This window comes from Xenopus laevis, chromosome 1L (genome assembly GCF_017654675.1).
Source record: "Xenopus laevis strain J_2021 chromosome 1L, Xenopus_laevis_v10.1, whole genome shotgun sequence".
Classification (NCBI taxonomy): domain Eukaryota; kingdom Metazoa; phylum Chordata; class Amphibia; order Anura; family Pipidae; genus Xenopus; species Xenopus laevis.
The window spans coordinates 46485258-46512084 of NC_054371.1; the positions used below are offsets into that span (position 1 = coordinate 46485258).

At 37.9% G+C, this 26827-nt stretch overlaps 1 protein-coding gene across 9 annotated transcripts in view; it reads left to right on the forward strand.

Moving 5' to 3' along the window:
• Positions 1-26827, forward strand: part of LOC108698663 (sorbin and SH3 domain-containing protein 2) — a 164802-nt gene that overhangs the window by 84383 nt on the left and 53592 nt on the right. For 4 of the 9 annotated variants that reach the window (XM_041589046.1, XM_041589047.1, XM_041589049.1 and 1 more), the window contains exons 3-9: positions 1021-1064; positions 2028-2120; positions 6395-6421; positions 7084-7211; positions 9057-9665; positions 15296-15437; positions 22298-22470. In XM_041589046.1, the coding sequence (XP_041444980.1) occupies positions 1055-1064; positions 2028-2120; positions 6395-6421; positions 7084-7211; positions 9057-9665; positions 15296-15437; positions 22298-22470 (1182 nt within the window). In that variant the 5' untranslated portion in view covers positions 1021-1054. The remainder of the gene's footprint in view (positions 1-1020; positions 1065-2027; positions 2121-6394; positions 6422-7083; positions 7212-9056; positions 9666-15295; positions 15438-22297; positions 22471-26827) is intronic. The other 5 variants (XM_041589052.1, XM_041589051.1, XM_018230372.2 and 2 more) reach the window with 2 other exon arrangements.

Genomic DNA, 26827 nt, shown 5'->3' on the forward strand with positions numbered 1-26827 from the left:
AGCATGCATTCTAGTGAGAAAGATTTGTATGTAAGGGGGGTGTGACCACAAGTGCAAGCAAATTGTTTTGGATCACAAGTGTCTCTTGGCGGATTATGGTAGTATGCGTAGATATGAGTGTTTCAAGAATTCCTGAGGGTTTAACCCAGATTTTAGGAGGTGTGCTAAGGTTTTAATGTGTGTGATATAATTCTCCATTCCTCCATCGTGTTATTTGCATACGAAAAGGGCAGTCATTATTGTCATACAGAAAGCACCCTTGTAGTTTATTACTTAAATACACAGTTATGGGCTTTAAATAAGAGCTGGATCTTCACTTGACCATTCGTGATTCAGAACAATACTGGCCTTTGAAGATGGAGGATGGATGGGGGCCCTGTCTGCTAATTAACAGAGCACTATTCATTACTTTTATTTCCTTTCCATAGTACTTTGGCCTATTCTCCCATTTCTAGTGGGTAACACAGGTGCTTAATACTGCTCATCTTATGCAATTAGCTTATCTATTTGATAGGGTACAGAATAAGCCTTGAGAAAGGGCCAAAGAGGACCTGAAAAGTCGCTGTATCCAGATTGTTGCCATGTATATCTAATAAAGGCTTTTTATTCATAATACGGACTGGTGCTGTGTTTCAAGTATCTTACAATATGTGAATGGATGGTGGCCATAAATCGTACATGCACTGGACATTCTCCTTTAAAAAGGTAACAGTGGATCTGAATCAACCAAGTTTACAGGTTAAAGAATAAGCCACCAATTTCTTAAGTCTCATCCATGGAATGCAATGCTATGTCAGCTCTAAAATGTGGAGCAGAATAAAATTGATTTGCAGGTGTATGTACTGTACATCTTTACAGTTCTACAAGTGCTAGACAATTGAAATGACTGTTGCAATCTTCCACCTCCATAAAAAATCCCAAACAACACTGCTTGATCCGTCCATGAGTCACATGCTTTAATTGGGTATTGAAAAGAATTCTTTCTGAGCTTGCAATGACCCATTCTTTTTTTATTTACAGGCAAACTGAAGACATTTAAACTTGCAGCTTCAAGATGAATACAGGTATGAAACAATTACTTTTATATAAATAGTATAAATTAGTAAATGGACATCAGAACTGCTCTTGAACCATTGAAAAAGCCATTACAGTACCATTTTCTAGGTCTGTTATGCTTTCTCTTTCTTTTCTTATAGTTCATGTGGTTATTATATATCTGATTATTTTAATTCAAATGATGTTATCTCTTAATATTTAGAGAAGCTATGCTAACCATGAATGTAGATCCTAATGTAACAGTATAAGCCTTCTGTTGGTACCTGAGTCAGTGTAATATTCTGTTGAGCTTCGGGAGATTCTAAGCTGCTCAGAATGCTTTTGGTGTGTGCAGTTTATTTCCACTATACTAAATGGAAATTAACACTTTTATATCAATGCTATTTTCTTTTGCATAGCTGCCATGCAAGCTTACAGTTCTTGATTGCACACTTGCTAGGCTGTTGTTTTTCATTCTCATTTAGCATTAAGTAAATGTCAAGACTGGCTAACAAAGGCATACACTCTTCCCATAATCAATAACAAGATCTTCCCTCTCAAACATGCAAGTTCATATCGCAGCTAGAGGTTCTAGGCCAGGCACTTGCAAGTGGAGACCCTCTAACATCGTGGTACTACAATTTCCTGAAGTCAACGCTTTTGTGGTTCACCAACACTTTCACACATGCTTGTTGATCATTATTCTATAACTTTTGCAGTCGTCACAAGAGAATTACAGAACAAGAGCTTCTGTATCTTGCATGCTTGGACTAGGGCCTTCTTCTGCTGAACATGCTTTCTGTAGTCCCACCAAATGTAATGTATGGACACCCATTGCAGCATCCACTAACCGAAGACCTTAAACAGCACTACTGGTTTGTTTCCTTTGTGTGTTTTGGACAGCCTTTACTTGCACATTGTACCAATGCTGTGCCCTTGCATGTGCTTGCTTTGCCCTGTGCTTGTATCACCATCACTTTGTGTGCTTCCAGATAGCGGTGGATGTGCTCGCAAACGTGCCGCAATGTCTGTTACACTAACAGCTGTGAAGAGAGTACAGAGTTCTCCAAATCTTTTGGCTTCAGGTATAGCAACTAACAACAAAACCACAGAGCAATGCTGTGGCCTATTCGTATCAGACCAAGTCTTTGATGTTAATTTATATAGCAACCATGTCACTTTATAGTGTTCTTATTTTTATTTTCCTGCAAAGGTTTAACGAAATATATAAACGTAGGGGTTTTACTTCATGGAACATTATATAGTGAATAAAGAATAAAGTATTGTAAAATATAAGGATATTTTAAGTTACCGAGACCAAAGTGTTTTTATACATGTCATGGAACTTCGAGGTGACTTCTAATATCATCATATTTTGCAACTGGGGGTACTTTAGTTATTATAATACACAATTTTCAGTGAGTCATATGACAGAAATGACATCACTAAGCTTTGATTATAACCAATGACATCACTAAACAACGTTTAGAAGAATAATTTACAGGATATTCATGGCTGAGCTCTTGTGTAGTATATGCATATACTGTATGAACTTGTTCCTATCAATAAAAGCAACCATATTACGCTGGATTTGCCTCCAATAAGAATTCATTATATCTTAGTTGGGATCAAGTACAAGGTACTGTTTTATTATTACAGAGAAAAAGGATTTTTAAAAATTTGGATTATTTGGATAAAATGGAGTCTATGAGAGATGGCCTTTCCGTAATTCAGAGTTTCCAGAATGAATCCCATACCTGTATACATCTTTTTCAATTAATATATTCATTTTCATGAATCGAATTTTATATGCCTGATGTTTATCTAATAAGGGGGAACATTTAGAACTTTCCCCTGAATGTAATTTTTCTTTTCTTTCTTATAAGTTTCCAACCTTTATTACTTGTATATGTATGAAAAAGTACAACCTATAGGAAGTTGTTTTTAATATTGACTCCAATGGCCCCATGCAGTAAACCCAGGGTTTTTTGTTATCTTGGGAACACATCAGTATCACACAGACAGGATTTTGTACCAGACCACCTTTAAAAGCAAGAAATATTTTGAAAAACAACTGTATTTATAGTACAAACTTATTGTCTGATACCTATAGGTCTCCCACCCACAGCACCCAGTTTTAGGCACCCATAAATTAGGCTTTAACAAAGAAGAACAACCTCTCCCCCTTATTTTTTCATATTAACTGATTCATTAGTAGGTTCTCCTATTTCTAAGAAATCATAAATTGCAATTCTGAAATTCACAAGAATGCTTTTAATAAGGTGCCATACAAGAGGTTAAGTTATAAATTGCATGATGTAGGTGTAGCGGATCTGCATTAGAGAAGAAGCAGGCAATTACTGTATGTTATATACGGACAACTTCTAATTGGGCAAAAGTAGTAATTACCTATTTAAAAGGTCGGAGCTTTACAGAGTAGTCAGCACTAAATGTAGTGGCCTAATGTTTGCTGATGACACAAAATTATATAGGTATTATTAATTGAAGCAAAAGCTGTTTTCCTAATAGAGAAAGGTTTGTACTTTCAAATATAATTCTTCATATAATGACATAGAACTCTCACTGCAATTATAATATAGACAATATATTTATGTGTATATTGTCTGCCCTTTGAGGGCTAGATAACAAGAAATGACATACAGTATTTACTGGGCCCAGTGAATTTAACTGCTAACCTTGGACCTTGGTGCAGTGCCCTTTTCACTAAAAATGCACTGGCCTTGCATACCTTCCATAAGAGCAGCTTTGATCAATTTCCCAATGGTTCCTTGCAATAGTCTGGGGCCAGCAAATAAAGTAAACCTGCCAATTTTACTATACTGGTTATGCACTGGCCCTGGATTAGGGAACGGGATACATGGAAGCATATGTAGTGTGCATGCACAATACAAAGAACCTCTGGGAAATCAAACATGGTAGTATGGTATTCCCATTGAAAGAGAGAGCCCTGGCCCAGGGTCCAAGCTTAGGGTTTACACTCACTGGGGAGGTGGGGTGCCAAATTGGCATGTCCCTAGTGAATATAGCTTTCCTTGTCCTTTAATGTAAAAAAATTCCGCAAAAAAGGACTTTAATCAAACGTATAAATTAAAAAGTTAACAACATTCCACAAAAACCCATGCCCCTGCACAGAGTTTATCTTTAAATGAGACATCAAGGTATACAGATATGGGTGTGCACTACACCGCCACCCAAATTCTCTTTTTAATTGAAATATAATTTATATTGTATACAGGGTAACTGTTTTGCTCCATAAATGGAGGATTAAAACAATTATTTTTTAATAAACAATATATACATAACTTCAGCAGTAACAGAATATCTTGAGAAAGTATATTTCTAATATGCATATAATTGCAATATTTTTCTGTTTCTAAATGTCACGAGTGAGTCATGCAGCAGAAAAATATTATGCTAAATAATTTGTTTAACCTTTAGATTACCAACATTCTTTCATATGGTGCCAAAAGCATCATTCCTAATTATACATAGTAACATTTGTTTTTAAAAAAAGACAACTGTCCAAGTTCAAGATTACAAATTTATCTTCCAGCATCAGTAATGTATATGACACAATAAAAATCACTCTCTTTCACTCTCTCTAAATGCAAAGAATATATATATATATATATATATATATATACACACACACATGCAAATACATGCACATACAGTACATATATATTCTCATGTATACAAATATAATTACATAAATTAAACTGTAGTCCTTAATTATTATTTTTTTGTTAATACAAAAGAAATTGGTACTGCTTGTTTGTGAAGGGGGGGGGGGTCCCAAGTTTTAGCAATGTGCTCTAGATACAAAGGGTTAGATCAAATGTTTCACGACAATGGCATGCCCTTTCTAATCACTTGCAGAAGGGCATACTGTATTTTGTTCAATGTGTCAAAACGGATGCAGTTGTGTTTGTATTTTGCCGAGCCATATGCAAGTTACATCTAGCATTTTCAGTATGGGCTGTGTCATTTCTGGAATATGTGTTCAAAATGGTGTATACACAGTGTTGGACTGGGGTTTATTGGGCCCACTGGGGGTTCCAGCTCAAAGGCTCACACATTCCCAGGAGCTCTCACCCCATGAATTTCTCGAGTTGTGATACCTGACACCCTCCTCCTCCCAGCGATCTTCTTGTCACAATCAACAATTGGCTGGAGCGGGTTTGGGCCTCAGCGGCCCACCAGGTTATTTCTCTGTGTTCCTCCGACCAAGTCCAACACTGCATTTGCATCCAATTCACTGGGTGCAACTACATTCAACAGCTTTAAATCCATTCTAAAAACGTTGCTACCACAAGCATATAACTTTCTGACTGAGAATAGGATTCCAATAAAAGCAACACTAGCAGATTGACAGTCTGTTGATTCAATGCCAGATATTAAAAATGACCGAAGAGTGGTCTGGAAATTTCAGTGCTAAACTGCATTAGTACCCTAAGGTAAATACCATCATCATGTTTTTGACCTTGGCCAACCTGTCACCTAAGTCTTCATTTTCTGGTTCTTCTTTGCTTCTATCAACCAATTTACCTGACTCTGATTCTAATACTACTACTAAAATATATTAAAAAATCTTTTTTAATAAAATGATGTACTGTAGTTTAAATGTTTAATAATGTATCTTAAGCTTGACAATTATAATTACAGATCCTGTATTAAAACATAATAATCTAGAAACTCGTAAAGAAAAATCAAACATGCCAATGCCATTTCCCATAGCGTTTATCACTATTTAGAGAGAACATTTTGACAGAGGAATTGAAGCTACCCCATGTTTGGTGTGCAAGGTGGATTGTTACATTACCAGTGCTAGATAAACCCACTGAAAAATGGATTTCTGATGATAAAACAAAATGAGGGAATAAGGGAGGATTGTATTCTGGTAATCTAGAGAGATCAAACGGGTTTTCTGGTGGACCACACAATATTAGTATTTAAAGATACAAAAATACACTTATGTAAAAATACATGATGTCATGAAAAAATAAAGATGCAGAAAAATACAAGCGCCATATGGAACACAATCAAAGTATTGTGCGCTGCTTTTTCCTACCAGTTAATGTTAATTTGCTCACTATGACTGCACCCCTGAGCTGAGAAGAAGGCACATTTTATGAATATGTTGTTCAGTAAAAAAGTAAGTATTATTTATACAGTGTTTCTGGGGGCAAAAAAATGACTTCAAAGTGCTATTGAGAACAATTGAAAGTTCATATAAGGCTTCGCTATCAGTGCTTTCCTAAATTTAGGCGTTTATGGTTTTTATTACTTGCATGAATATCAGTGAAAGTCAGTTAATTGTAATTCTCTTTTTTTATAGGTCAAGATTCTTATCCATTGGATTCAGGTATTCATACTCATATTTTTATAATAAAGTTTTGATATTCTGAACTCTGACAAAAGAAAAGAAAGGAAAGGAATATTATTTGCAGAGAAAAGGCATTACAGACATAGCCACATATTGGTGTGTTAGTCATTCAGCCATAATTCTTAAGGCAGAAAAGGCATCTCTCCCTAACTGGCCTTCAATCTGTGTTTTCTTGTGTGTAGAAGAGCAAACAGACTTTTTTTTCCACATCTTACACTAAATGGAATTCTATCATCATCATTTCATATGCACAATATTATGTTTTATTGTGCACAGGTAGCTCTGAAGCTATTTAGAGTGGGGCTACTTTATCAATACTGGGCAAATTTGCCCATGGGCAGAAACCTATAGCAACCAATCAGTGCTTAGCTTTTTTCAGACAGCTGCAGGTAGAACAATGAATGCAACAATCTGATTGGTTGCTATGGGTAACTGCCCGCAGGCAAATGTGCCCAGTGTTGATAAATGACCCCCACTGTGTTGCCTTTATGGCCAACACTCAAGGCAGTTCATTTTTAAGAATCTTTTTCCTGCAAAAGGTTTTCCTTTGATTCTAAGACTGCCCTACATTGTATGTTAGTTACATACAATGTACTTTTAAATTATACTTATATTATGAACCTGGTCTGATTTGACTCTAGATGTCTGGAGGTCATATAATGATACCCTCAAAGATGGTCTCAATGGTGACTCGGGTGGTTCTTCCCTTGCAGCCAAAGGTTTTAGAAGTGTCCGGCCAAACTTGCAAGAAAAGAAATCACCGACCCAGGTAAATATTGGAATGTTCATCTTCCATTTATGCATGTAACAAAAACATAACATAACTTCTTGCCTCGAAATTCTAACATGATCCTGATTTTGACTTATAAAAAAAGACACATGATAAACATGTCTGGTATTTCTGGCAAAAAAAGAGAAATGTGTTGCATTTTACTAAATGTGTTCTTTTTGTGCTGACTTGCTCACTATAATCTAAACATTCTGTATCCTGTGGCACAGTGGGGGGAGTGTATAAACATCAAGCAAACTGTAACATTTAAGAGCTTCACAACTGCTAGAACCAAAATCTGAATTTGGGTATACTAATACATTAATGCAGAAGGATAAGCTAGAGGGGTTGTTATAAATAGGGCTCTGCTGTGTTGCTTTAGTGCAAAAGTTGTGACTACTGTTTCATGGAATAAAATATTCACCATTTCTTAGGATGTAAGACTGGGCTATAACTCACAGCATCCTCTGGCAAATTGAACTTCTGGGAGTCTTAGGTCAAATACTGCAGGCTGAATATCCCATAGAGTATTGCAAGGTGTATCAAGCCGGCCATACATTGGCAGATTTAAGATGCCTATTCAAGCCCTTCAGCACAAGTCTGCAGCTTATGTGCCCATGTATGGGGCCTCCCTGATGAATTCCCTGACAGATATCTGGGCAAAAACTGGCCACATATTTATTGGGCAGGTTTAGAAATTCATTGGGCCTGCATAGGCGCTAGTTATGAATTGATTGGTGACCCAAATGATTAGCTCAGCCCAATATGCCCCAGGATTAAATATGGTGCTTTGTAAATTCTTTTGTGTTGAGATGTGTGTTTAAAAAATTATATATATATATATATATATATATATCAATATAGAAACTCACGGCACTCACGAATAAGTTGTGTAGACAAATGCCTGGGTGCAATCCTTAAGTATTAAGTAGCAATATTGTCCATCAAAGGAGCACTCACAGGTCTTACAAGAAAAATCAAAACGTGTTTATTGTGGGCACAAAAACTTTTAGACTTTTCTTGTAAGACCTGTGAGTGCTCCTTTGATGGACTCTATATATAGATAGATAGATAGATAGATAGATAGATAGATAGATAGATAAATATATAGTTAAGAGCACTCACGGGTGTTGTGGCAAAAAGGCTTTTATTGGAGTATTACAGTCTACCCCACATCGGTTTCGGTTCTCTCTGAACCGTCATCAGGGTGTATATATAGATATATATAAAAGAAAAAGGTTTCATCAGGAGCAGCGTACAAACAAACATGTTCAATGAACAAACTATTCATTGACATTGAGTAGAAAAAGGGTGTAAAATGTCCCTTTAATGTTGTCTGTGTGTCATTCTGTGTTATGAGTATTGTAGAGACATCTGGTCTTAACATACTGCAACTGATACAGTCAAACCATTTCAGTTAGGAATGGTACAAACATAGTTTGTTCCAAGAACTCATTGTTAGATACCAGATCCATAGTAAGGGGAGAATATGAGAAGCTTCCTTAACTTGCTTCTGAATGGGGAAAGAGTTTTGCAAAATGGCAATCAGACAGTGTCCTGGTTTAAACCCTCTAATATTATTTAAAAACACCATCTTTAAAATAATAAATTTCTATTTCTCAGCTGCAACACTTTCTTGAAACTGTCTACATATCTGCTTCAGGGAGAGAATTCTGCTTCTTCAGAGTTCTTACTACAAAACTGTCATTGCTTTGTTTATGGCCAAGTACAGGTTTTGCCGATAACAAATTTCTTTCTAATCTGCCATCTTAATATGTGCTTTTTCTTTTTTTTTCTCTCTTTGATAATGTTGTGCTGTGTGGTTGCCATTTGAAAAAAAAAAAGGTACCTCTGCCTCCTCCAAGGAAAGGAAGCTATTACAGATCAGCTACTAACCCACAGGGTGCCGATAATGAGAACTCATTACCCACAATGCTAACCCAATCAGGTGTTCAGTCACTAACAACCAAGGAAAGCGTCCTGTATTCTGCTAAATCAAGTAAAAATATTGTGCAAACTCATACCACTAATAATCCTCACATTTCTTTCTCCAAATTAAATATGAAAGCTGAGGATACAAATAGTAAGCTCATTCACCATGACAGCAGTCAGGATTCCAAACAAAGGAGAGTTTCCACTCTTAAATTAATCCTTAAAGAATTCCCTACAAATAAAACTCAATCTAATATGCACTTTATTAAGGACAGTGCTCCACTTGCCCCAGCACCACCTCCCACCATAATACCAGAGGTCCATAGGCAATCACCTGAAAAGCACACAGCTTCTCTGTCAGTGGCGATAGCTTCCAACCTTGCTACAAAGGCAGAAGATAAATCAGAAAGTCACCGACGTTCTACAGCACATTCTACAGATATATTCAATGTGCCTGCTGCTTACTATTCTGGACGCACGGCTGCAATTCCTTCAGCAACATGGTCTACAGAGTCCCAAGTGGTATATTGATCCTTGATATTTGCAGTTCTGTTTACTTCTAACACTTCTAAATGACTGTCAGCACCTCCACAATGTAGACCATTAACCTAACCTAATTGCTACATAAAACCAAATATTTGATCAGTGTTTCTGCAACTGAGTAGAATTTACAAGAATAATTCAAAATGTAAGGGGCCTGTGAATCAATGTTAAGAAGAGGGTGTGTGTTAACACACATCTGCCTTTTTTAGAGCATTGAGACTATGTATTAGAGTCAATATCTTCTCTGCATGAACAATATTATAGGAAGTCAGAATACTACATGCCTGTTCTTGACTGCATAAATAAGATGGGCCTGCAATGATGCTGCATGTGATCCCTTAATGCTCTGTATTATTATTTTCTTGCTATGCAATACTGTGGCAGTGGCTCCTCTGTTTCTTTGCTGCATTGATTCACAGACACTGATGGTGTTTGCTAATGCACACAATTAATCCATTCACTAATATGGAGGTATCGTAATGCTTTGGCTTAGCTATATGCACATAAGTGCTTCATATTTTCCAAAGGGTTTTTATAGGCTATGGTGGCCATACATGGGATGACCTGGCATTTATATAACTGATCAGCTTTGTGAAGTGCCAAATAATATTATTCCATTTGTTAAGGTGGATGGCATGAATGAGGGCTACATTTGATCCACACAACAAGAAGGAGCATTGACAGATTAAACATTTGGTCAGGCCAAGGTCTACCTGATAGGGTTGAAGAATGGATTGTAATAATGGTGACTAGAAGTTTTTTATTGAACTACCAGACTGGACATATGTCAGCAGTCTTGGTTAATAGTTCCCTTCAACCAGAACCCTGTTACAGCAGCCAGTGACGCTGCATTCAACTTCCAGGACAGAAATAATATACAGTATGGTTTGTTCACTGAGTCCTTGATGGTCGTATATGGCAAGTGGGCAATGTAGGAGAGGCACACTGAGGTTTGGAAAGCTTTGTTTGCATTGTAACATGGTAAATAACATGTAAACTGCACACTCAGTGTCCTCATGATACATAGGGGCTTTATGAACACAAGTTAACTAATCTTTCACATTAGGGATATCCAGCCTTTAGCCCTCCAGCTTTGGTGAACTTGTCGGTGGAACCACACATGTTTTGAATTTCTCCAATATTTATTGTGTGCATTCGAATTATACCCTAGTGGCAGAACAAATGCTGAACGTATTTTAATCTTGCTAAACCAAGCAGCAGAACAAGGGGGTACATATATAGAGTACTGCACAAGTATAATTCTCTTCTTGTATTTTCACACAGCATCGGGCTAAACGAGCTAATATACTTGAACTGTCAACACTGCAATGGGAGAATATATATAATCTGCATCTGTATTTAGCTGCAAGTGATCTTGTTAATGATATGAGAGTTAGCAGAGAATGGCTTAAACAAGTATGCTGGCCTCAGAACAGCATAGTTGTCCCCGCAGGATGAAAAGCCGGATATTGGTTTTGTATGAATACACTCATGGATGGGCAAATTGAACTGATCCATCAGCAAAGGAATTATTAGATGCCTGAGGAAATTCAAGTACTGATGCCATTACGTTCGTATGTTGCCCAATGATCCTATAAAGCCAATCTGGGTTGTTGACCAACCTGGGTTTCTGATTTATTTAATCAAGTTTGGCGTTATTGCATCAGATGCTGATTGGCCAGATTGCTCTGCTGCTAATTGTATTGCAATGCTCTCATGAATACAGAAATACTAGAGCAGTAACAGACTTCTAGTTCAGATCAACACTGTTCCTTGTGTCTAATTTAACTTCATCTGATGTTTCTATAGCAACACCAATTACATCTAATTCTGAACATACAAATGAATTAACAAGCCTAGAATATTGAGGGGTCAGAGTTTGTGCCAAAGTTTGAGACCCTCAGTGATTTGTTTAAATTGTGTTGGCAACAAGTTTACATTATCATTCAAAGTTGTTATTTAACGAGACCAATAAAAATCACCATTTTGAGCAGTGTGCAATAATAAATATTTGTATATGAAATCCGTATAAGGCAGCTGGGCATTGCTTTTCTTCACTGCTCATTCCCCATGTCTTAGTGTATTGGCACCCTCTATTCTTTTGGGAAAGCTTTCTTCTAGCTGTCGTTGGATTGGAATATCTACGAGGTTGGGCACTGATGTTGGGCAATTAAAGGAGAACAAAACCGTATATACCCATTTAAACCCAAAAATGGTTATAAATGCCTTCTTTTATATACTGAACTTACTGCACTAGTCTACAGTTTCAGTTCAGTTTCAGTATCTCTATAACAGTAATGATTCGGGCCTTCAAAGTTGTTCACAGGAGCTCCCAATCTTGGATTTTATAAGAAGTGTCAGTGACCCTGGACATGCTCAATGTAATGGGGCAGCTGTTGAGAAGCTAATCATAGGGGGTGTCGCAAATCATCAAGCAGAAAATTAGGTTCTCTTGTCATAGAGGCTGATGCTACTGCTAACTGCACTAGATTCTGAGCTGCCATGTAATACAAATCTGAATGCATTACTAATAAACCATATATCGTCTCTAAGCTCTGGCAACTCTGGCTCTAAGCTCTGACAGAAGCACAGAGCATGTGATTTAATTCAATCGAAAACAATATGAGGGGCTCCTGGGGGCATATTCATAGATCCAGATCTTCACAGCTAAAGGGCTGTGGTCACCTTGGGGTAGTACAGAAGCCCAAAATATAATGTGCAGCATTTGTAGCTTAACATCACTAATTGTAGATTTCTGAGACAGAAAATCAGATTTTTGCGTGAGGTTCAATGATCCTTCAATTAGCCTTTTTAATTTGGGACCATGGCTATGTCTATGTTTTTATTATTGATTTATTAGCTTTTTTAAATGCTAAAATCCAAATACGTATATTTTTAAGGGCAGAAGTATCTGGTGACCTCCCTGCATGCTGTTTTATTTTTCTGTGCTGATCCATAATATAGATATACAATATTGAATCAGCCTGGATGAGCACATCAGCCATTGAAAACAAATCAATTAGCTATGCCACACTGAATAAAACAGTAAACCTTTCTACCTGACTGGACTCATAGTAATCTCTAAATTCAAATACAAAAATCTTCAGTTGCTGATAATTCCTCCCCATCCTTCATATCTACACCTTTCTAACTATTCTGTGATACATCACCATTACTCATCTTAATTTGTCTTTTCAAAGTTGTTTACTTTACATTAAACTGTTAGGGATTCTGTCTTGGGAAACCATGTTTTTTTTTTTTTTTACAAAATTCATCAGTTAATAGTGCTCCTCCAGCAGAATCCTGCATGAAATCTATTTTTCAAAAGAGCAAACAGATTTTTTTATATTTTATTTTGAACTCTGACATGGGCCTATATATGTTGTTAGTTTCCCCAAATCCCCTCCGTCATGTGACTTGAGCTCTGATAAATTTTGGTCACTATTTACTGCTGCATTGCAAGTTGGAGTGATGCCACCCCCTCACTTAACCCACCCCCACCCCCCAGCAGACCATCAGCAGAACAATGGGAAGGTAACAAGAGAACAGCTCCCTGTTAGATATAAAACAGCACTCGGTAGTAAAAATCCAAGTCCCACTTCAACTCCAGTTACATTGGGTAGGAGAAACAATAGCCTGTGTGGAAGTAGTTCCATAATGAAGTTCTGGCCCTTTCTGAAAGCACATAGACCAGGCAAAATTACCAAAGATGGCTGCCTAAATCATCAATATTACAACTAAAAAATACATTTACTGGATTACCCCTTGTAACCAGTGGGGTGCTGCCGCCTGAGGAGGGTTTCTCAACTCGCTTCATTGGCGCAGTGCCCCTGTTTGTATAGCAAGGAGGTAATTGACAAAAAGAATGTAAACTCAAGGCAGGATAAAAACCTGAGAAAGAGGAAGAGAAAAAGTTAACCCTTGAGATTGCACCACCCCATCCAGGAGCCTTGAAACCCAAAGAACAAGGTTAAAACTTTGTCAAAGGCATGCCTTTGACAAAGCCTGCATAATGCAGGCGAAACGCGCGTCAGGCGCATTTTAGTTTGGTTAGGCAGGGTGACTGAATCACTAATAATTTATAATTTAGGCCACGACTTTGCTCCACGAATGGGAGGGAATCTCTGTGGGTGAAGGGGTGGGCAATCTACAGAACCGCTGCCTGGGTAGTCTAAACGTACGCCGACTAAGCACCACCATCGACTCTGTATCATTAATTAGTGGATCAATTTTTGATGCCACCTAGACATAGCAATTCCTCGAAAGCAACGGAGGGGTATGTTTGAGGGTGAATGGGTGGCGGATCTATTCAGACTACGAATTATTTGGTGATGGATTAACAAGGGGAAAACTGAGAGGTTACTCATACTGTTCACAGCCTGTGAGACCCTTGTTTTGTTCTGCTTTATGCAAGTATCGCAATTGTGTTCCACACCACGCCATTGCAATTACTCAGTATAGACTGGAGTGGCTCACTGCAGATTCTTTACATTAGCGTTGCATTTGACCCGGGGGTGGCAAATTTCGCTTTACCTAACAGGGTTCATTGTCTCCCTGTGTCTAACTTGGTTTTAAATGCTCTTCTGGACTAATCTTTTTTAATTAATTATTAGTAAAAGTTAAGTTCTAACCTTGTTCCGTTGGTTTCAAGGCTCCTGGATGGGGTGGTGCAATCTCAAGGGTTAACTTTCTCTCTTCCTCTTTCTCAATATTTATCTCCTTAACCCTGCACACCATCCGCTGGATTTCTCAATTGATGGGTGGTGCTCCCTTATTTTGTTTGTGATCATAGGATAAAAACCTGTCCTGTTTATAAATCCCATGCTGAACTTGGGTTCATGCTGTATCTTTAAAAACAGTCAGTAGGAAAAAGTTATCTCATAACAACACATGGACAAGATTACATTTTTGGAGAAAAATGTTTCTCCTAGTTCAGTTGTTTCCCATAGACCTCAATAGAGTTTTCACGTGATAAACAGTGAAACGTTTTTCTTGAACTGCATCTCAAATTGAATCTCGTCCATGAGTTATCATGTGATAAACCTATATTCTCAATGAATTGAATCTGGCCCATGGTTTGGTACTTGCTCAGATGCAGCCTCGGTTCTCCTCTAACTATAGCTACATTATAAAGCTGCTTAAAACATATTGCATTATATTTCTTATTGCTTTGTTCATTTTTACCTTGTTTTAGATATTCAGGAAAATGAGAAAAATACTTTAATCAAACCCAAACATTTTGAATTGTAAGGGATATTTTAGAGCTAGCAACTGCATGGATTTTCTGCTGTGCTTTTTATATGTTTACTGAATCTTAGCACAATTAGCTGTTGCTATGTTTTCTTTAATGTAACAAACTAATCCATTATTTGCTGGTTACATATTAAATGATCTGTTTTGCTAACATCCAATCAGCAGGGGGAGCTTGTTAAATTCATGTAGTGCCACTAACAGGGAAGCATGCCTTCACGATATTGATTTTTATGTCTAAAGGCGAGTACTGTGCCGTATACAGTGCGATTGCGTTTCAGGTCATCATGGAATGTGCGTGTCACACAGTCCTGGTCCTTTCATTTTTCTCATTGAACGTTCTGCTTCCCTTTTCACAGACTCCAGTAACAGTTAATGGAAGTTCAGGCAGTCCAGCTAGTCCAATGAGCCATTATCAGAGGACTTTTTCTCCATCTCCAACATACCCGTCTTCCCGGTCTCTTAACTCCAGCATCGTGATGCAGCATGGTGCCATCATGGGTAAGTTTCCAGTCTGCGTGAGATGGATACAAATAGTGACTTAGATTGGTCTCTGGGTGAGTAAGCACTTTGAAAGAATGTGTGTTCGGTGCCAGCTACCTTTGCAATGCAAGTTATGAAGAATAAGGTATCCATGAGTGGGCCATTCTTTGTTTCAATGCAGTGTGATTACTTGTGGTTACGGTGTAAAAGTCCATCACATGTTTCTCGGTGCTGTTTCGTACCATAGACGTTCAGTTCCAGTAATCATAATGATTTATGATTTATACTGTGTATTGACGCTGGGCCATGACTGTGTTATCGTATAAAAATGATCTTTCGTCTTAATGGACAATCGATCCAGAAACCGTGATGTATTGTGTGGTGATGTTGCACAATCCCCCGGAAATAACGTCACAGCAGTCGTTCTCAGCTGGGGTCCAGTATTCTGCCTCCCTCTACAATGGCCAGTGGTTTATTATACACCAAGACAAAAGGTGGTTTTACAATATATCCAATCAATGAGCATGTTATGCTATGAATCAATTGGTGGAACCAGCACACAGACACATGTCCATAGAAGAGGGGGGGGGAAAGGTAGACTGCCCTAGGCAAACAAAAGACACCAGGACAAAAGGCACTTCCCCCGGTAATATACATATACACAGACACAGTGATCTTAGCATGGCTTGTACTGATCTTGTAAAAGTACACCTTTGTTCAGTGGCCCGTATTCCTCAATCCCAACCGGCGCCACACCCAGCATGCTGCAGTCATGCCTGATGAACACAAATCGGAATGATCGGGCGACTGTGCAAATGTCGGTCGTTAAGACACTTATCCCGCATCGGTGGCGGCCATATGGCGAAATATGAAAAATTTCCACGTCAACTGCAACACCCATTTGTTTCTCTTCATTTTCTTATGGAAATGTAACCCCTTCTCTCGTCATCATTTGTGGCAGTATGGACAAGGGGAAATGTTATAACCTCTACAATGGGCATTTTATTTAGCAATTCTATGAGTAAGGGTGTCATATCGATTTAATCATTTTGCTTCCTGAGGAGAACCATTTACACAGCCGTAGGAAACCTGCCGCTAACTCTGGACCAAACAACATTAGGCAGAAACAGCTACAATCATAGACTGGGAATCTGCTCAACTTCTCATTTTCTATGTTAAAAATGTTTTTTTCATTTAAATCTGTAAGTCTGAATGTTTCAAAGATGTTTATCTTCAATTTAAAACCACATTTTATTTGCCTCAGCAATCAACATGACCAGTTCAAACTGAGCAGCAAATTGTCCTTTATGAAGCCGATTACAGGGAATACATTCCATACCACTTTCTGAACGGGCGGCATCTGTCTACAATTGGCACAGCAGTGAAACATAATTTGCTGTATATAAGCAAAAGCATATATGGATCAGAACACTGTGATTGAAGTAATGAAAGCAGCAAATAAAAGAAGTGATGGTTTTCGCAGTAGATCATTATGTAGCATTGCACCAGCAAGTTGCTGCCCTTGTGTTTTTCAGGTGCCTCGGGCATTCTGTTGTATACCAGTGTGCATAGCTGTACTGTCAGGAACATGATGGGAATTCATTCATCCTATCACTATCGGAAAGAAAGCAGCTGCTAAGTGCTCTGGAAGAAAATAGAACTGTTGGCTTGCAATATAAATAAATGTGTCCATTTGAAAAAATTCTGAAGATCAGTAGGAAGAGAATTATTTAAAAAAAAATAAGGGCTTTCTGTGGTATTCAGCAATTGTTGAATGACAACTCCCACCAAAACGGACTAGGACAACGAGAAATGTTTTACCTTAAGACATCCCAAGCCTCAACAAGATCTTAATTTCCCATGAAAGGAGGGTAATCAATTTAGATAAACTCGATGGCTCTGTGTTAGAATCTTACTCTATTAAAGAACAATTGTTATAGTGAAACTGCCATTTTTGAATGCAGCATAAAACTAAAAGTATTCCAGACATCCACAAAAAATGAATGAACTATATACTGAAAATACCCATGTGGCAATTTATTAGTGGGCTGCTATATACTGTGTGTTTTGTGATAATAACACAGGAATACTTACGCTGATGCGGTTTTATGATGTATCTTTGTAAACACTTGTAAACACAAACATGCAGCTGTTTTGCCTATAGAATTAAATTTTTGCTTGTTTCTAGTCAACCAATCCTTAAACACAGACATTCTCATTTCAATACTTGTTTGGACCTTTTTAAATGTGGGGCTGAAATGCACATTTGATACCAGCTGTGCATCTACTGAGATATTCACTCCTTGTTGGGAACACTCCTGCTTGTTGTCAGGGGCCTATCGGCTCCTAGCGCAGAAGTCCAGACCAAGCAGAAAGCTTCAGGACAAAGTTCAAGTTTGCGGTAATCCAAAAGAGTTCAAGACTAATCGTAGTCAATTCCAGGCAGTAGTTCAATTGGCAGGCAGCAAAGGATTGTGGAAACAGGTTCAGGCAAGAGTTAAAGTCCAGGAATACAATCCGGAACAATTTAGGAACACCCAGGAACCAAGGTAGCAATTCCTATAATTGGGCATTGAACCCATGACCTGGAAGTCCTTTTATTTTCAAATTTCGCAGGAGACGGGAGCGCCAACGGGTGCTCCTGACACTTGTGCACTCAATCAGGAGTACTTTCATGTGGGCATGCTTGTTTCAGGCATTCATTTTGTTTGACAAGTGTGGTCAATGGCATGATTGATGGATCTTTTAGCTTTTTCATATAGAACATCTACTGTCAATATGAAATTTGCAGGAATCAAGGCACTTCCAAGGCACTTTCTTGTTTTTATTCCGTTCCTGTTTTCAGTTCCCCTACTGAAGGTAAAGGCAACCCAGCCCTTTTCAGTAGTCCTCCTCAAAAATTAATGAACCACCTATGCAGCAATCGGCAATTTCTACAGAACTGAAAGCTAGATATCCTGCTTTTAGTTCACAGCACCAGTCTGATTTAAATAAGCCTCCTCACCTGTCTCAGGATATTCTAAATTTAATTAAACCGGCTATTGTTCATTAAAAGTCTTCTTATAGAAAGTGACCAAGATCTCAAATCGTTTGGGAATGTGAGGAATTGGAAGCCTTAAGGTACTCTGACCTCCACTTTCTTGTTTCTACTTCTATAAGGCTGTCCGATCTACTGGGATTTAACTTTAATTAAGACAATGAAATGAAATGAAAAAGAAATGAAAGTTCTTTCATTATAGAAGGAAACACCCTTTTACATCTTCATCTTTATTCTCTTCAAACAGAAAACACTTTTACCCTTTTCATCTTGAAGAGTGCAAATGAATTTGCACAGGCTGGTATAATATAAAACACTTTAAAATGCTTTACCTCTGTCATTTGCAGCCGGATCTGATTAGAGCTTGGAAATGAAACCCCGTACTGGATGCTTCAGTAGATAGACAAAGATAAAAAAAAAGAAGTGATCCCTTTAAATTACTCCTCTGTTTCTAAATAACTAATGGGTGTTGCTGCAGGTTTTTCTCGACTAACTGCAGGTGTTTTTTGCCCGATTGGCGTTGCATCCATTTTGAAAGCTACAGTATGTCTTGTTGGCTGAAAGTGCAGATTTCAGCAGCGGAGAAACCTTTGTGGTGGTTAGCTGGAATAATGGTGCTTCTGGTTGCAATAACATCTGCCAGAATGCTGAAAGAGTTTTAAGCTCTAGCTTCATCTGCGCCATATACTCTACATACATACATCTGGTCAAATTAGCTTTGAAACAAGTTAGATGTTTTATAACCCAAGGTGGTTTGATTGCTCTGTCTGAATGAATTTGTTTTGCTTCCTGCTTTATTTCCCCAACTGTTAAATCCCTGTTAATTCTAAATGTTTTTCGGCCATGAATGCTGGCCATGCATGATGTTTTTGTATTTTTTTCTCTCTAAAACATCAAATAAGCCCCAATGAAAGTAACTGAGAATCCCAACCAAGCTTCAGAACTTGACTTGTGCTAGGAATTAGTATTAATTACATGGTGTTTGGCAATTATTTCCATTAACTTGGATTGGAGGGTTCATTTTTAGCATTTTGCACCCCTCCCACAGAATGAGAAAATGCTGGGGCAATAAAGTGCTAGACGTCGCCCGTTTGGTTATAACTCTGAGAGAGACTGGTGTCTTCTTCTTTCTAGCTAGCATATAAGATGACCAGCAAAAGAAAAATACTCTAGGTATGAATCAATATTCCTCTTTCAGTTTACTCATAGGCATCATGTGCAGTGCAGAACAAAACCACCTACTGAAATGCAAAAGCTTTTACAAGTAACTTTGTGGGGAAATTTGTGTTATTCTACGGAGAATATATGCACATAGAAGAATGTGCGGTTTGGAAAGCCATTTCAAAGACCAGCTTGTGTTTCATTAGTGTTTGCTTATTTTTGCATGCTTTTACTAGACATTAGCACATAACCTTATTAGGTAGTATATAGGCCATGTCAGTCACACATTCCTTGATAAACAGCAGTAGGAATAATTGCATTAAATATCTGTTGTGGGTCAGATGTATTATTTCTTTAGTATGTCTTTTAATTTCAAATATATTTATAACAACCTTTAAAAAAAGGAAGAGAACTGAAGTAGAGCTAATTAAACAACAGTAAAGGGGAAAAACGGATAGAAAGAGTTTCTAGCATGCCTTGGACCCTATGATCCTGTACATGCCATTGCTGGAAAATGAAATGGTTGTAAGACATCAGTGCCTTTTGGTTGTTTCTGTCAATGTAATATATACACCAGTAGGATATGTGTCCTCCCAACAGCAAGTGAACAATGTGACTAATTTATACTTATAAGGGCAAATTGCACAATACAAAGGAACTGGAACAAAAATGTGCCAAGCCCAAGCAATAAACTTGCTCTTGGCATAATAAGTGCATGTTGTATTTAATATGCTTTCGATGGCCTTAAGGACCCACCTTCATCTGAATAAGCTTTTATTTTTCTTATGTTAAAAATGATGGCTAGAAAAGGATGTTGTGTGATTACAGTGAACAATTAATTTTGGCAAACAACCTGAAATCTTTATTGGGTGGGAATACAATTCTTGAAGTTCTGCATTACTTATGTGTCAACATATTTTGGTAGTGTTTTTCACTGCTAGCAGCTGCCCTAGCCACTAAAAGATCACAGAATTGCTAAATAAATAATGCTATCGTGCTTGCTTCACCGAATTGCTGTTCTTTGTCTACTGTGGCTTGCATTACCACATGCCTTAAGCAGGCAACATTTATCTGGGACATCAGTTGAATATCCCAGCATTTAAAGGAACAGTTCAGTGTAAAATAAAACTGGGAAAATAGATAGGCTGTGCAAAATAAAAAAAATGCTTCTAATATAGTTAGTTAGCCAAAAATGTAATGTATAAAGGCTGGAGTTACTGGATGTCTCACATAACAGCCAGAACATTACTTCCTGCTTTTCAGATCTTAACTCTGAGTTAGTCAGTGACTTTAAGGGGGGTCACATGGGACATAACTGTTCAGTGAGTTTGCAATTGATCCTCAACATGGAGCTCAGATTCAAAAGCAACAGATATGACCCATGTGGCCCCTCACAAGTCAGTGGAAACCAAGAGAGCTGCAAAGCAGGAAGTAGTGTTCTGGCTATTATGTTACACATCCAGTCACTCCAGCCTTAATACATTACGTTTTTGGCTACATAACTATATTAGAAACATTTTTTATTTTTGCACAGGTTTTATTTTTACACTGAACAATTCTTTTAAAGGCATTTAAGTGATTGTCCTGGATTTGTGCCAACACTTTATTTGCTGTTTACTGTCCTATGCAAATTTTTGCAACTCCTGTCAGGTACCAAATCGCGCACTCAGTAACACTTAGAGCAACAGAAGAAAAAGCCAAGGGCAGGGCAAAAGCTCTTGAAATAGCAAAGTTAGATTCCTAAATGATAAGCCTAAATAAGAACACAAGACGTGGTTAACAGCAGGCAGTCATATTATACCCACAATTGTGCAAGAAATTCTAAATTGCTGTCCTAAACAATCGCCTACACAAAACTTTAAACCCAAATAAATTTTGCTCCACAGGGTGATCCCATGATGTCATTGTCCATCATCGGTAGTTAAAGGAGAACTAAACCCTAACAATGAATATGGCTAAAACTGCTATGTTTTATATACTGAACTTATTCAGCCTAAAGTTTCAGCTTCTCAATATCAGCAATGATCCAGGACTTCAAACTTGTCACAGGGGGTCACCATCTTGGAAAGTGTCTGTGACACTCACATGCTCAGTGGGCTCTGAGCAGCTGTTGAGAAGCTGAGCTTAGGAGTCATCGTAATTTTCAAGCAGAAAATGAGGTTTTTCTGTAATATAAGCTAATGCTACAGGGCTGATTATTAAATGCTGATGCTAATTGCACTAGTTTCTGTGCTGCCATGTAGTAATTATCTGTATTAATTACTAATCAGCCTTATACTGTGCCATTTATATTCTATGTGTACTGTATATTGTGAGTGGGTCCCTACAGCTCAGTAAGTGACAGCAGCACAGAGCATGTGCAGTGAATCAGCAGAAAAGAAGATGGGGAGCTACTGGGGCATCTTTGGAGGCACAGACCTTCCTCACTAAAGGGCTGTGGTTGCCTTGGGCTGGTACAAAAACCGAAAACATAATGTACATTTCTAGCCTTCTTCTTTAGTTTAACTTTCCTTGTCCTTTAAAGGACTATCCTCTTTAACATCAATGACAGTCCCCTATCATACACACTATTGTGGAACAACTATATAAAATGAAACACACCTTTACATTTGCTTATATTGGTTACAGACTTTTTTAATTATAGACCCAACAATGATATGAATGATTGTATTATTTGCAGATTCCACTGAGTCATATTCCCAGCAGTTCCCGTCAGATGTGAGCAGAAGCAGCAGTACAATACCAATATGCAGGATTTCAGAGGAAGAAAAGAAAGTCACAGTAATTAAGGCTCCACACTATCCAGGAATTGGTCCTGTTGATGAGTCTGGAATCCCAACGGCGATTAGAACGGTAAGTGATAACTGATGACTGTAAGGTAATTGGATGAACTGCAGATCATTAGGTTTTTGGAATATAATTATAAAAAAAATGAAATATACAAATCTTGCACTTCCAACTGACAGGGAAAAGATCTGCAGGGATTGGCACTAATCTCTGGTCGGACTGGGGGGCCACAGGGCTGTGGCCCCCCAGTAGAGAAGACACAGTAGGCACCACAGGCCCCCACCCCAGCCACAACCCCCCTCTGATCCGCCGTTCCTACCTCTTTTCCTGCTCGTGATCGGGGCAGAGGGAAGGTCGGGAGGCAGTACCAATAGTGAGTCTCGGCAGGTGGGGCCCACAAAGTCCAGGGGCCCATTGGCCCAGTCCAACCCTGCACTATAACTGGTATCCAGTACCTGTGAAACTTAGTTTCAAGAAAATTATAAGTTAAGCTAAGTGTTTGGAATTACCCAGAAATGTTCAAGTTTTGATAGAAATTTTTATTTTTGGTTACAACGGTTGCATTAACTTCATCAGAAATATCAATCCACTAACAATGTCATTACATTCTTTTCATTTCATAAAACTGTTTTAATTATCAAACTTTATATTCATGAAAGAATCGGCCATTAACAGCAATTCTAGATTTGCAGACATCTGGCATTTGGCATTCTCGCTGTCAGTTTTTGCACCTGGTGCAGAGACAGTGTGACAGTTTGTTACATTACTCCATTGATGGTTTTAGAACAAAGTTGTATAACTTTTTATATGTGGCTATGTAAATTTCTCCGATATTACATGGTTAGACCATATTAAAACGATCATCTAAGACGTCTATTGAGGAAACCTGTAATCAGCCACAAAAACATACACATTGGAATGCTGTCAGTTGTACTTTAACAGCAATTGCACGGCCACAGCTTGAATATCTCCAGATTCTTCATTATTAAAACTGCGAACTCAGTGGTGGCGGAAAATTAGCATTTATTCAATAATACCGATAGAAGTGTTTCAAACAAGGGGAACCTTTTATGTATTAGTGCTCTTTAATTCTTTAGTAGAAGAGAAAAGAAATATTGCTGTAGAAAATGTAATTTCCCATCTCCCCATGGCACTGCGGGACCTCATTGCTTTACTAAAATCAATAACTGCCAGCTTATTTTCTTTCCTGGTCTGTAAATTCAATTTTTCAAAAGCCTAGTTTTAACTTATAGTCTAACATGTCTCTAGAGTATTGACATAACAGTTAAAAAAGGCAGTTTATCCTTGATGTGGGTTTCATACCCGCTGATAGACACATGCTGCTGCTGCTGTCTGCATGCAGATGAAGCTTTAGATAGTAACCAAGCTTGACAGGTCAGGACCAGCTAGAGATTCCATGGAATATCATTACTTTCCTCACAACACTAAACATAGTGGGGGGGGGAGTATAGTACATGCTGGAACATCAAAAAATAAATCATTGAAGTAGAAACAGGGTTTCTTAGAAGTGATTATTTGCAGGTATTCAACACCAAGATTCCACAAAATATGAGACAATTTGCTACAGTAGTGATAAAAGCAATAAGGGCTTGGGCTGTTTTGAAAAGTTGAAAAAAGTTGCAGTCATAACACCCCTCTTCCAGTGTTACTACTTCCCACCAAGAACTATGGGAAATGTAATAGTTAAAGCACATACAGCATAGCAGTGACAGAAAAACTCCACTCTGAAATACCAATGTTACTTTATTTAAATAGAGCCCCATTTGCACGGCTGTGTGCGATTTAACTAGCTTGTTTTCCATAGTGCTTTACGGGAAATGGCGAAGAACCGCTATTTGAACACTACTTAATGGCAGTGGCATTCAAGGGTTACATGCAGAAGGTAAATGGAATGTTTTAAAATACAGGTATCAGATCCATTACCTGGAAACCTTTTATCCAAAAAGTTCCGAACTATGGGAAGGCCATCTCCTATCAGCGTCGGACTGGGCCGACTAAGACGCCGGGGAAAAACCCGGTGGGCCCCGGCCGTACAGCCCCCCGATCTCCAGGCCCCCAAATAATAATTAATCAATGTGCAGGTAGCGTATGTGTGTCGGCGTTCGTGTATGCACACCGGCGTTTGTGCATACACGCTGGTATGCACCAAGACGTTCGCACATGCGCGCGGGGGGGCCTGGCGTATAGTAACCTGGTGGGCCCCCCCATGTCCAGTCTGACCCTGTCTCCTATAGACTCCATTTTAATCAAATAATTCCAATTTTTTTTTTAAAAAAAAAGATTTCCTTTGTACAGGAATGGGACCTGTTATCCAGAATGCTCGGGACCTGGGGCTTTCTGGATAACAGATCTTTCTGTAATTTGGATCTTCATACCTTAAGTCTCGTAGAAAACATGAAATAAACCCAATAGGCTGGTTCTGCCTCCAATAAGGATTAATGATATCTTAGTTGGGATCAAGTACAAGTTACTGTTTTATTATTACAGAGAAAATGGAAATCATTTTTAAACATTTCGATTATTTGGAGTCTATGGGAGACTTTCCGTAATTTGGAACTTTCTGGATAACGGGTTTCCGGATTTCTAATCCCATACCTGTAGTAATCCTGATTAGAGTCAAAGCAATCCTGTTGGGTTTAATTAATGTTAAAATCATTTTTAGTAGACTTAAGCAATGGAGATCTAAATTATGGAAAGACCTGTTATCTGGAAAACCCTCAGCTCCCAAGCATTTTGGATAACTGGTCTCATTCCTGATACTACTAAACAAATACATCTCTATACATTTTTCTTATTCTGTGAACAAACCTCTGTTATAATAGAATGTTTAGCATGGAAATTGGTAAAATTCAAGTCGGCTAAAATGTATTTTAATTTCAAGGAGGTAAATCAACTATACAAAAAAGCAACAAAAATTCAAAATGAAGTAAAACCAATAGCACTTTTATTTTTACATGCAGAGCCCTTGGTATCAGAGACTGGTAAATTGGTTGATGGACACAGAGAAACGGCTGAGGTTTTGAATCAGTTCATGAAGGCTTCCTTATTAATAGGCCGAATACAGCAAGTTTAAAGGGGTTATTTACTAAAATCCAAATTTATCTCATAATATTATTAAAAAAAGCTGGACCAAACACTCGTGCCAGATTTTAGCTTATTTATTTAAAAAAAACTTGATTTAATCGGATTGTGAAAAAAACTCAAATCTTACAAATTTTTCAGGCTTTTTGCCAAATTGCTTGATTTTTTTCAATTTTTTTTCCTGAAAACCCTGAAAAAGTGGGATTTCCAGGCCAAACCCAGAGCAGACCACAATAACTTCACATTGGGACAGGTGCCTTTTCTATTGACTTATACTGTACCTCAACAAGTCTGAGATTCTAGATTTTCGGATTCCGTCTTTTTACAGCATCGGGGTATAATAAATCTTGAAAAAAATAATTTTTTTTCTTTTAAAAATATGAGTTTTCCAGTGAAAAAACTTGAATTTTTCAAGATTTCACAACTCGACCTTTAATAAATAAGTGTTTGAAAGTTCAGAATAAACTAGAACATGTGAAGAAGGGATTTTATTCTTCTTAATTATTATATCTTAAATCTTAGAACTGTAGGTGCCAGAACAATTGACACTATTTATTCATAATTCTTTAAAGCGATACTCACGTTTCTTTAAAAATCATAGGAACGTGTCCATATCAAAGAGGTGAAAAATAGAAATTCCTTGTACAGCACCACGTAGTTTAAAAATGCCATTATTCACACTTTCATGGCAGAACATGGTCAGCAACGTTTCAGGCCTTAGTGTGGCGGAACGATCCTTCCTTAGGATGGAGTCCTAGTTATTAGCCTATGGAATGAGGGGCTTTTGGATGTAAATATTTAGTATGTAGCACCTCTTTGATACGGACACATTCCTTTGATTTGTATAAGAACATGTCAGTATCTGGCATTGTTTATGTGATGCTGTTTTTTAAAGAAGAATGCTGTTTTCAGCCAAGAAACTAGAGGCCTGCTAGTTTGACATCTGTGGCAGGCAGTTTTAGAAGGAATAAAATATTGTACTAACTTCCAAAGCATTATATTTATTTACTTTAGGGTCTGCCTTGCAAATCTAATTTTCTTCCATAAGAAGGTGAGCAGAACCCTAGAACTTCAGATTTTGTCTGAGGGTACTGAGGGTTTCCATAAGGGATCAATAACTACCCCGGTGGAGCTTACAATCTAAAAGGAAACATTTGAGAAAGGTTTAAAAAAAAATTCCTGACCAAAAGAACATCTTTCTTTCGCCTGACAACTTCCTTGACTACTTGGTGGTCAGAATTGTCGGAAAATGACCAGAAGGTGGCGCTTTTTTTAAAAAAAAATTAATTCATATTAACAGTACATGTATCCTTTAATATGT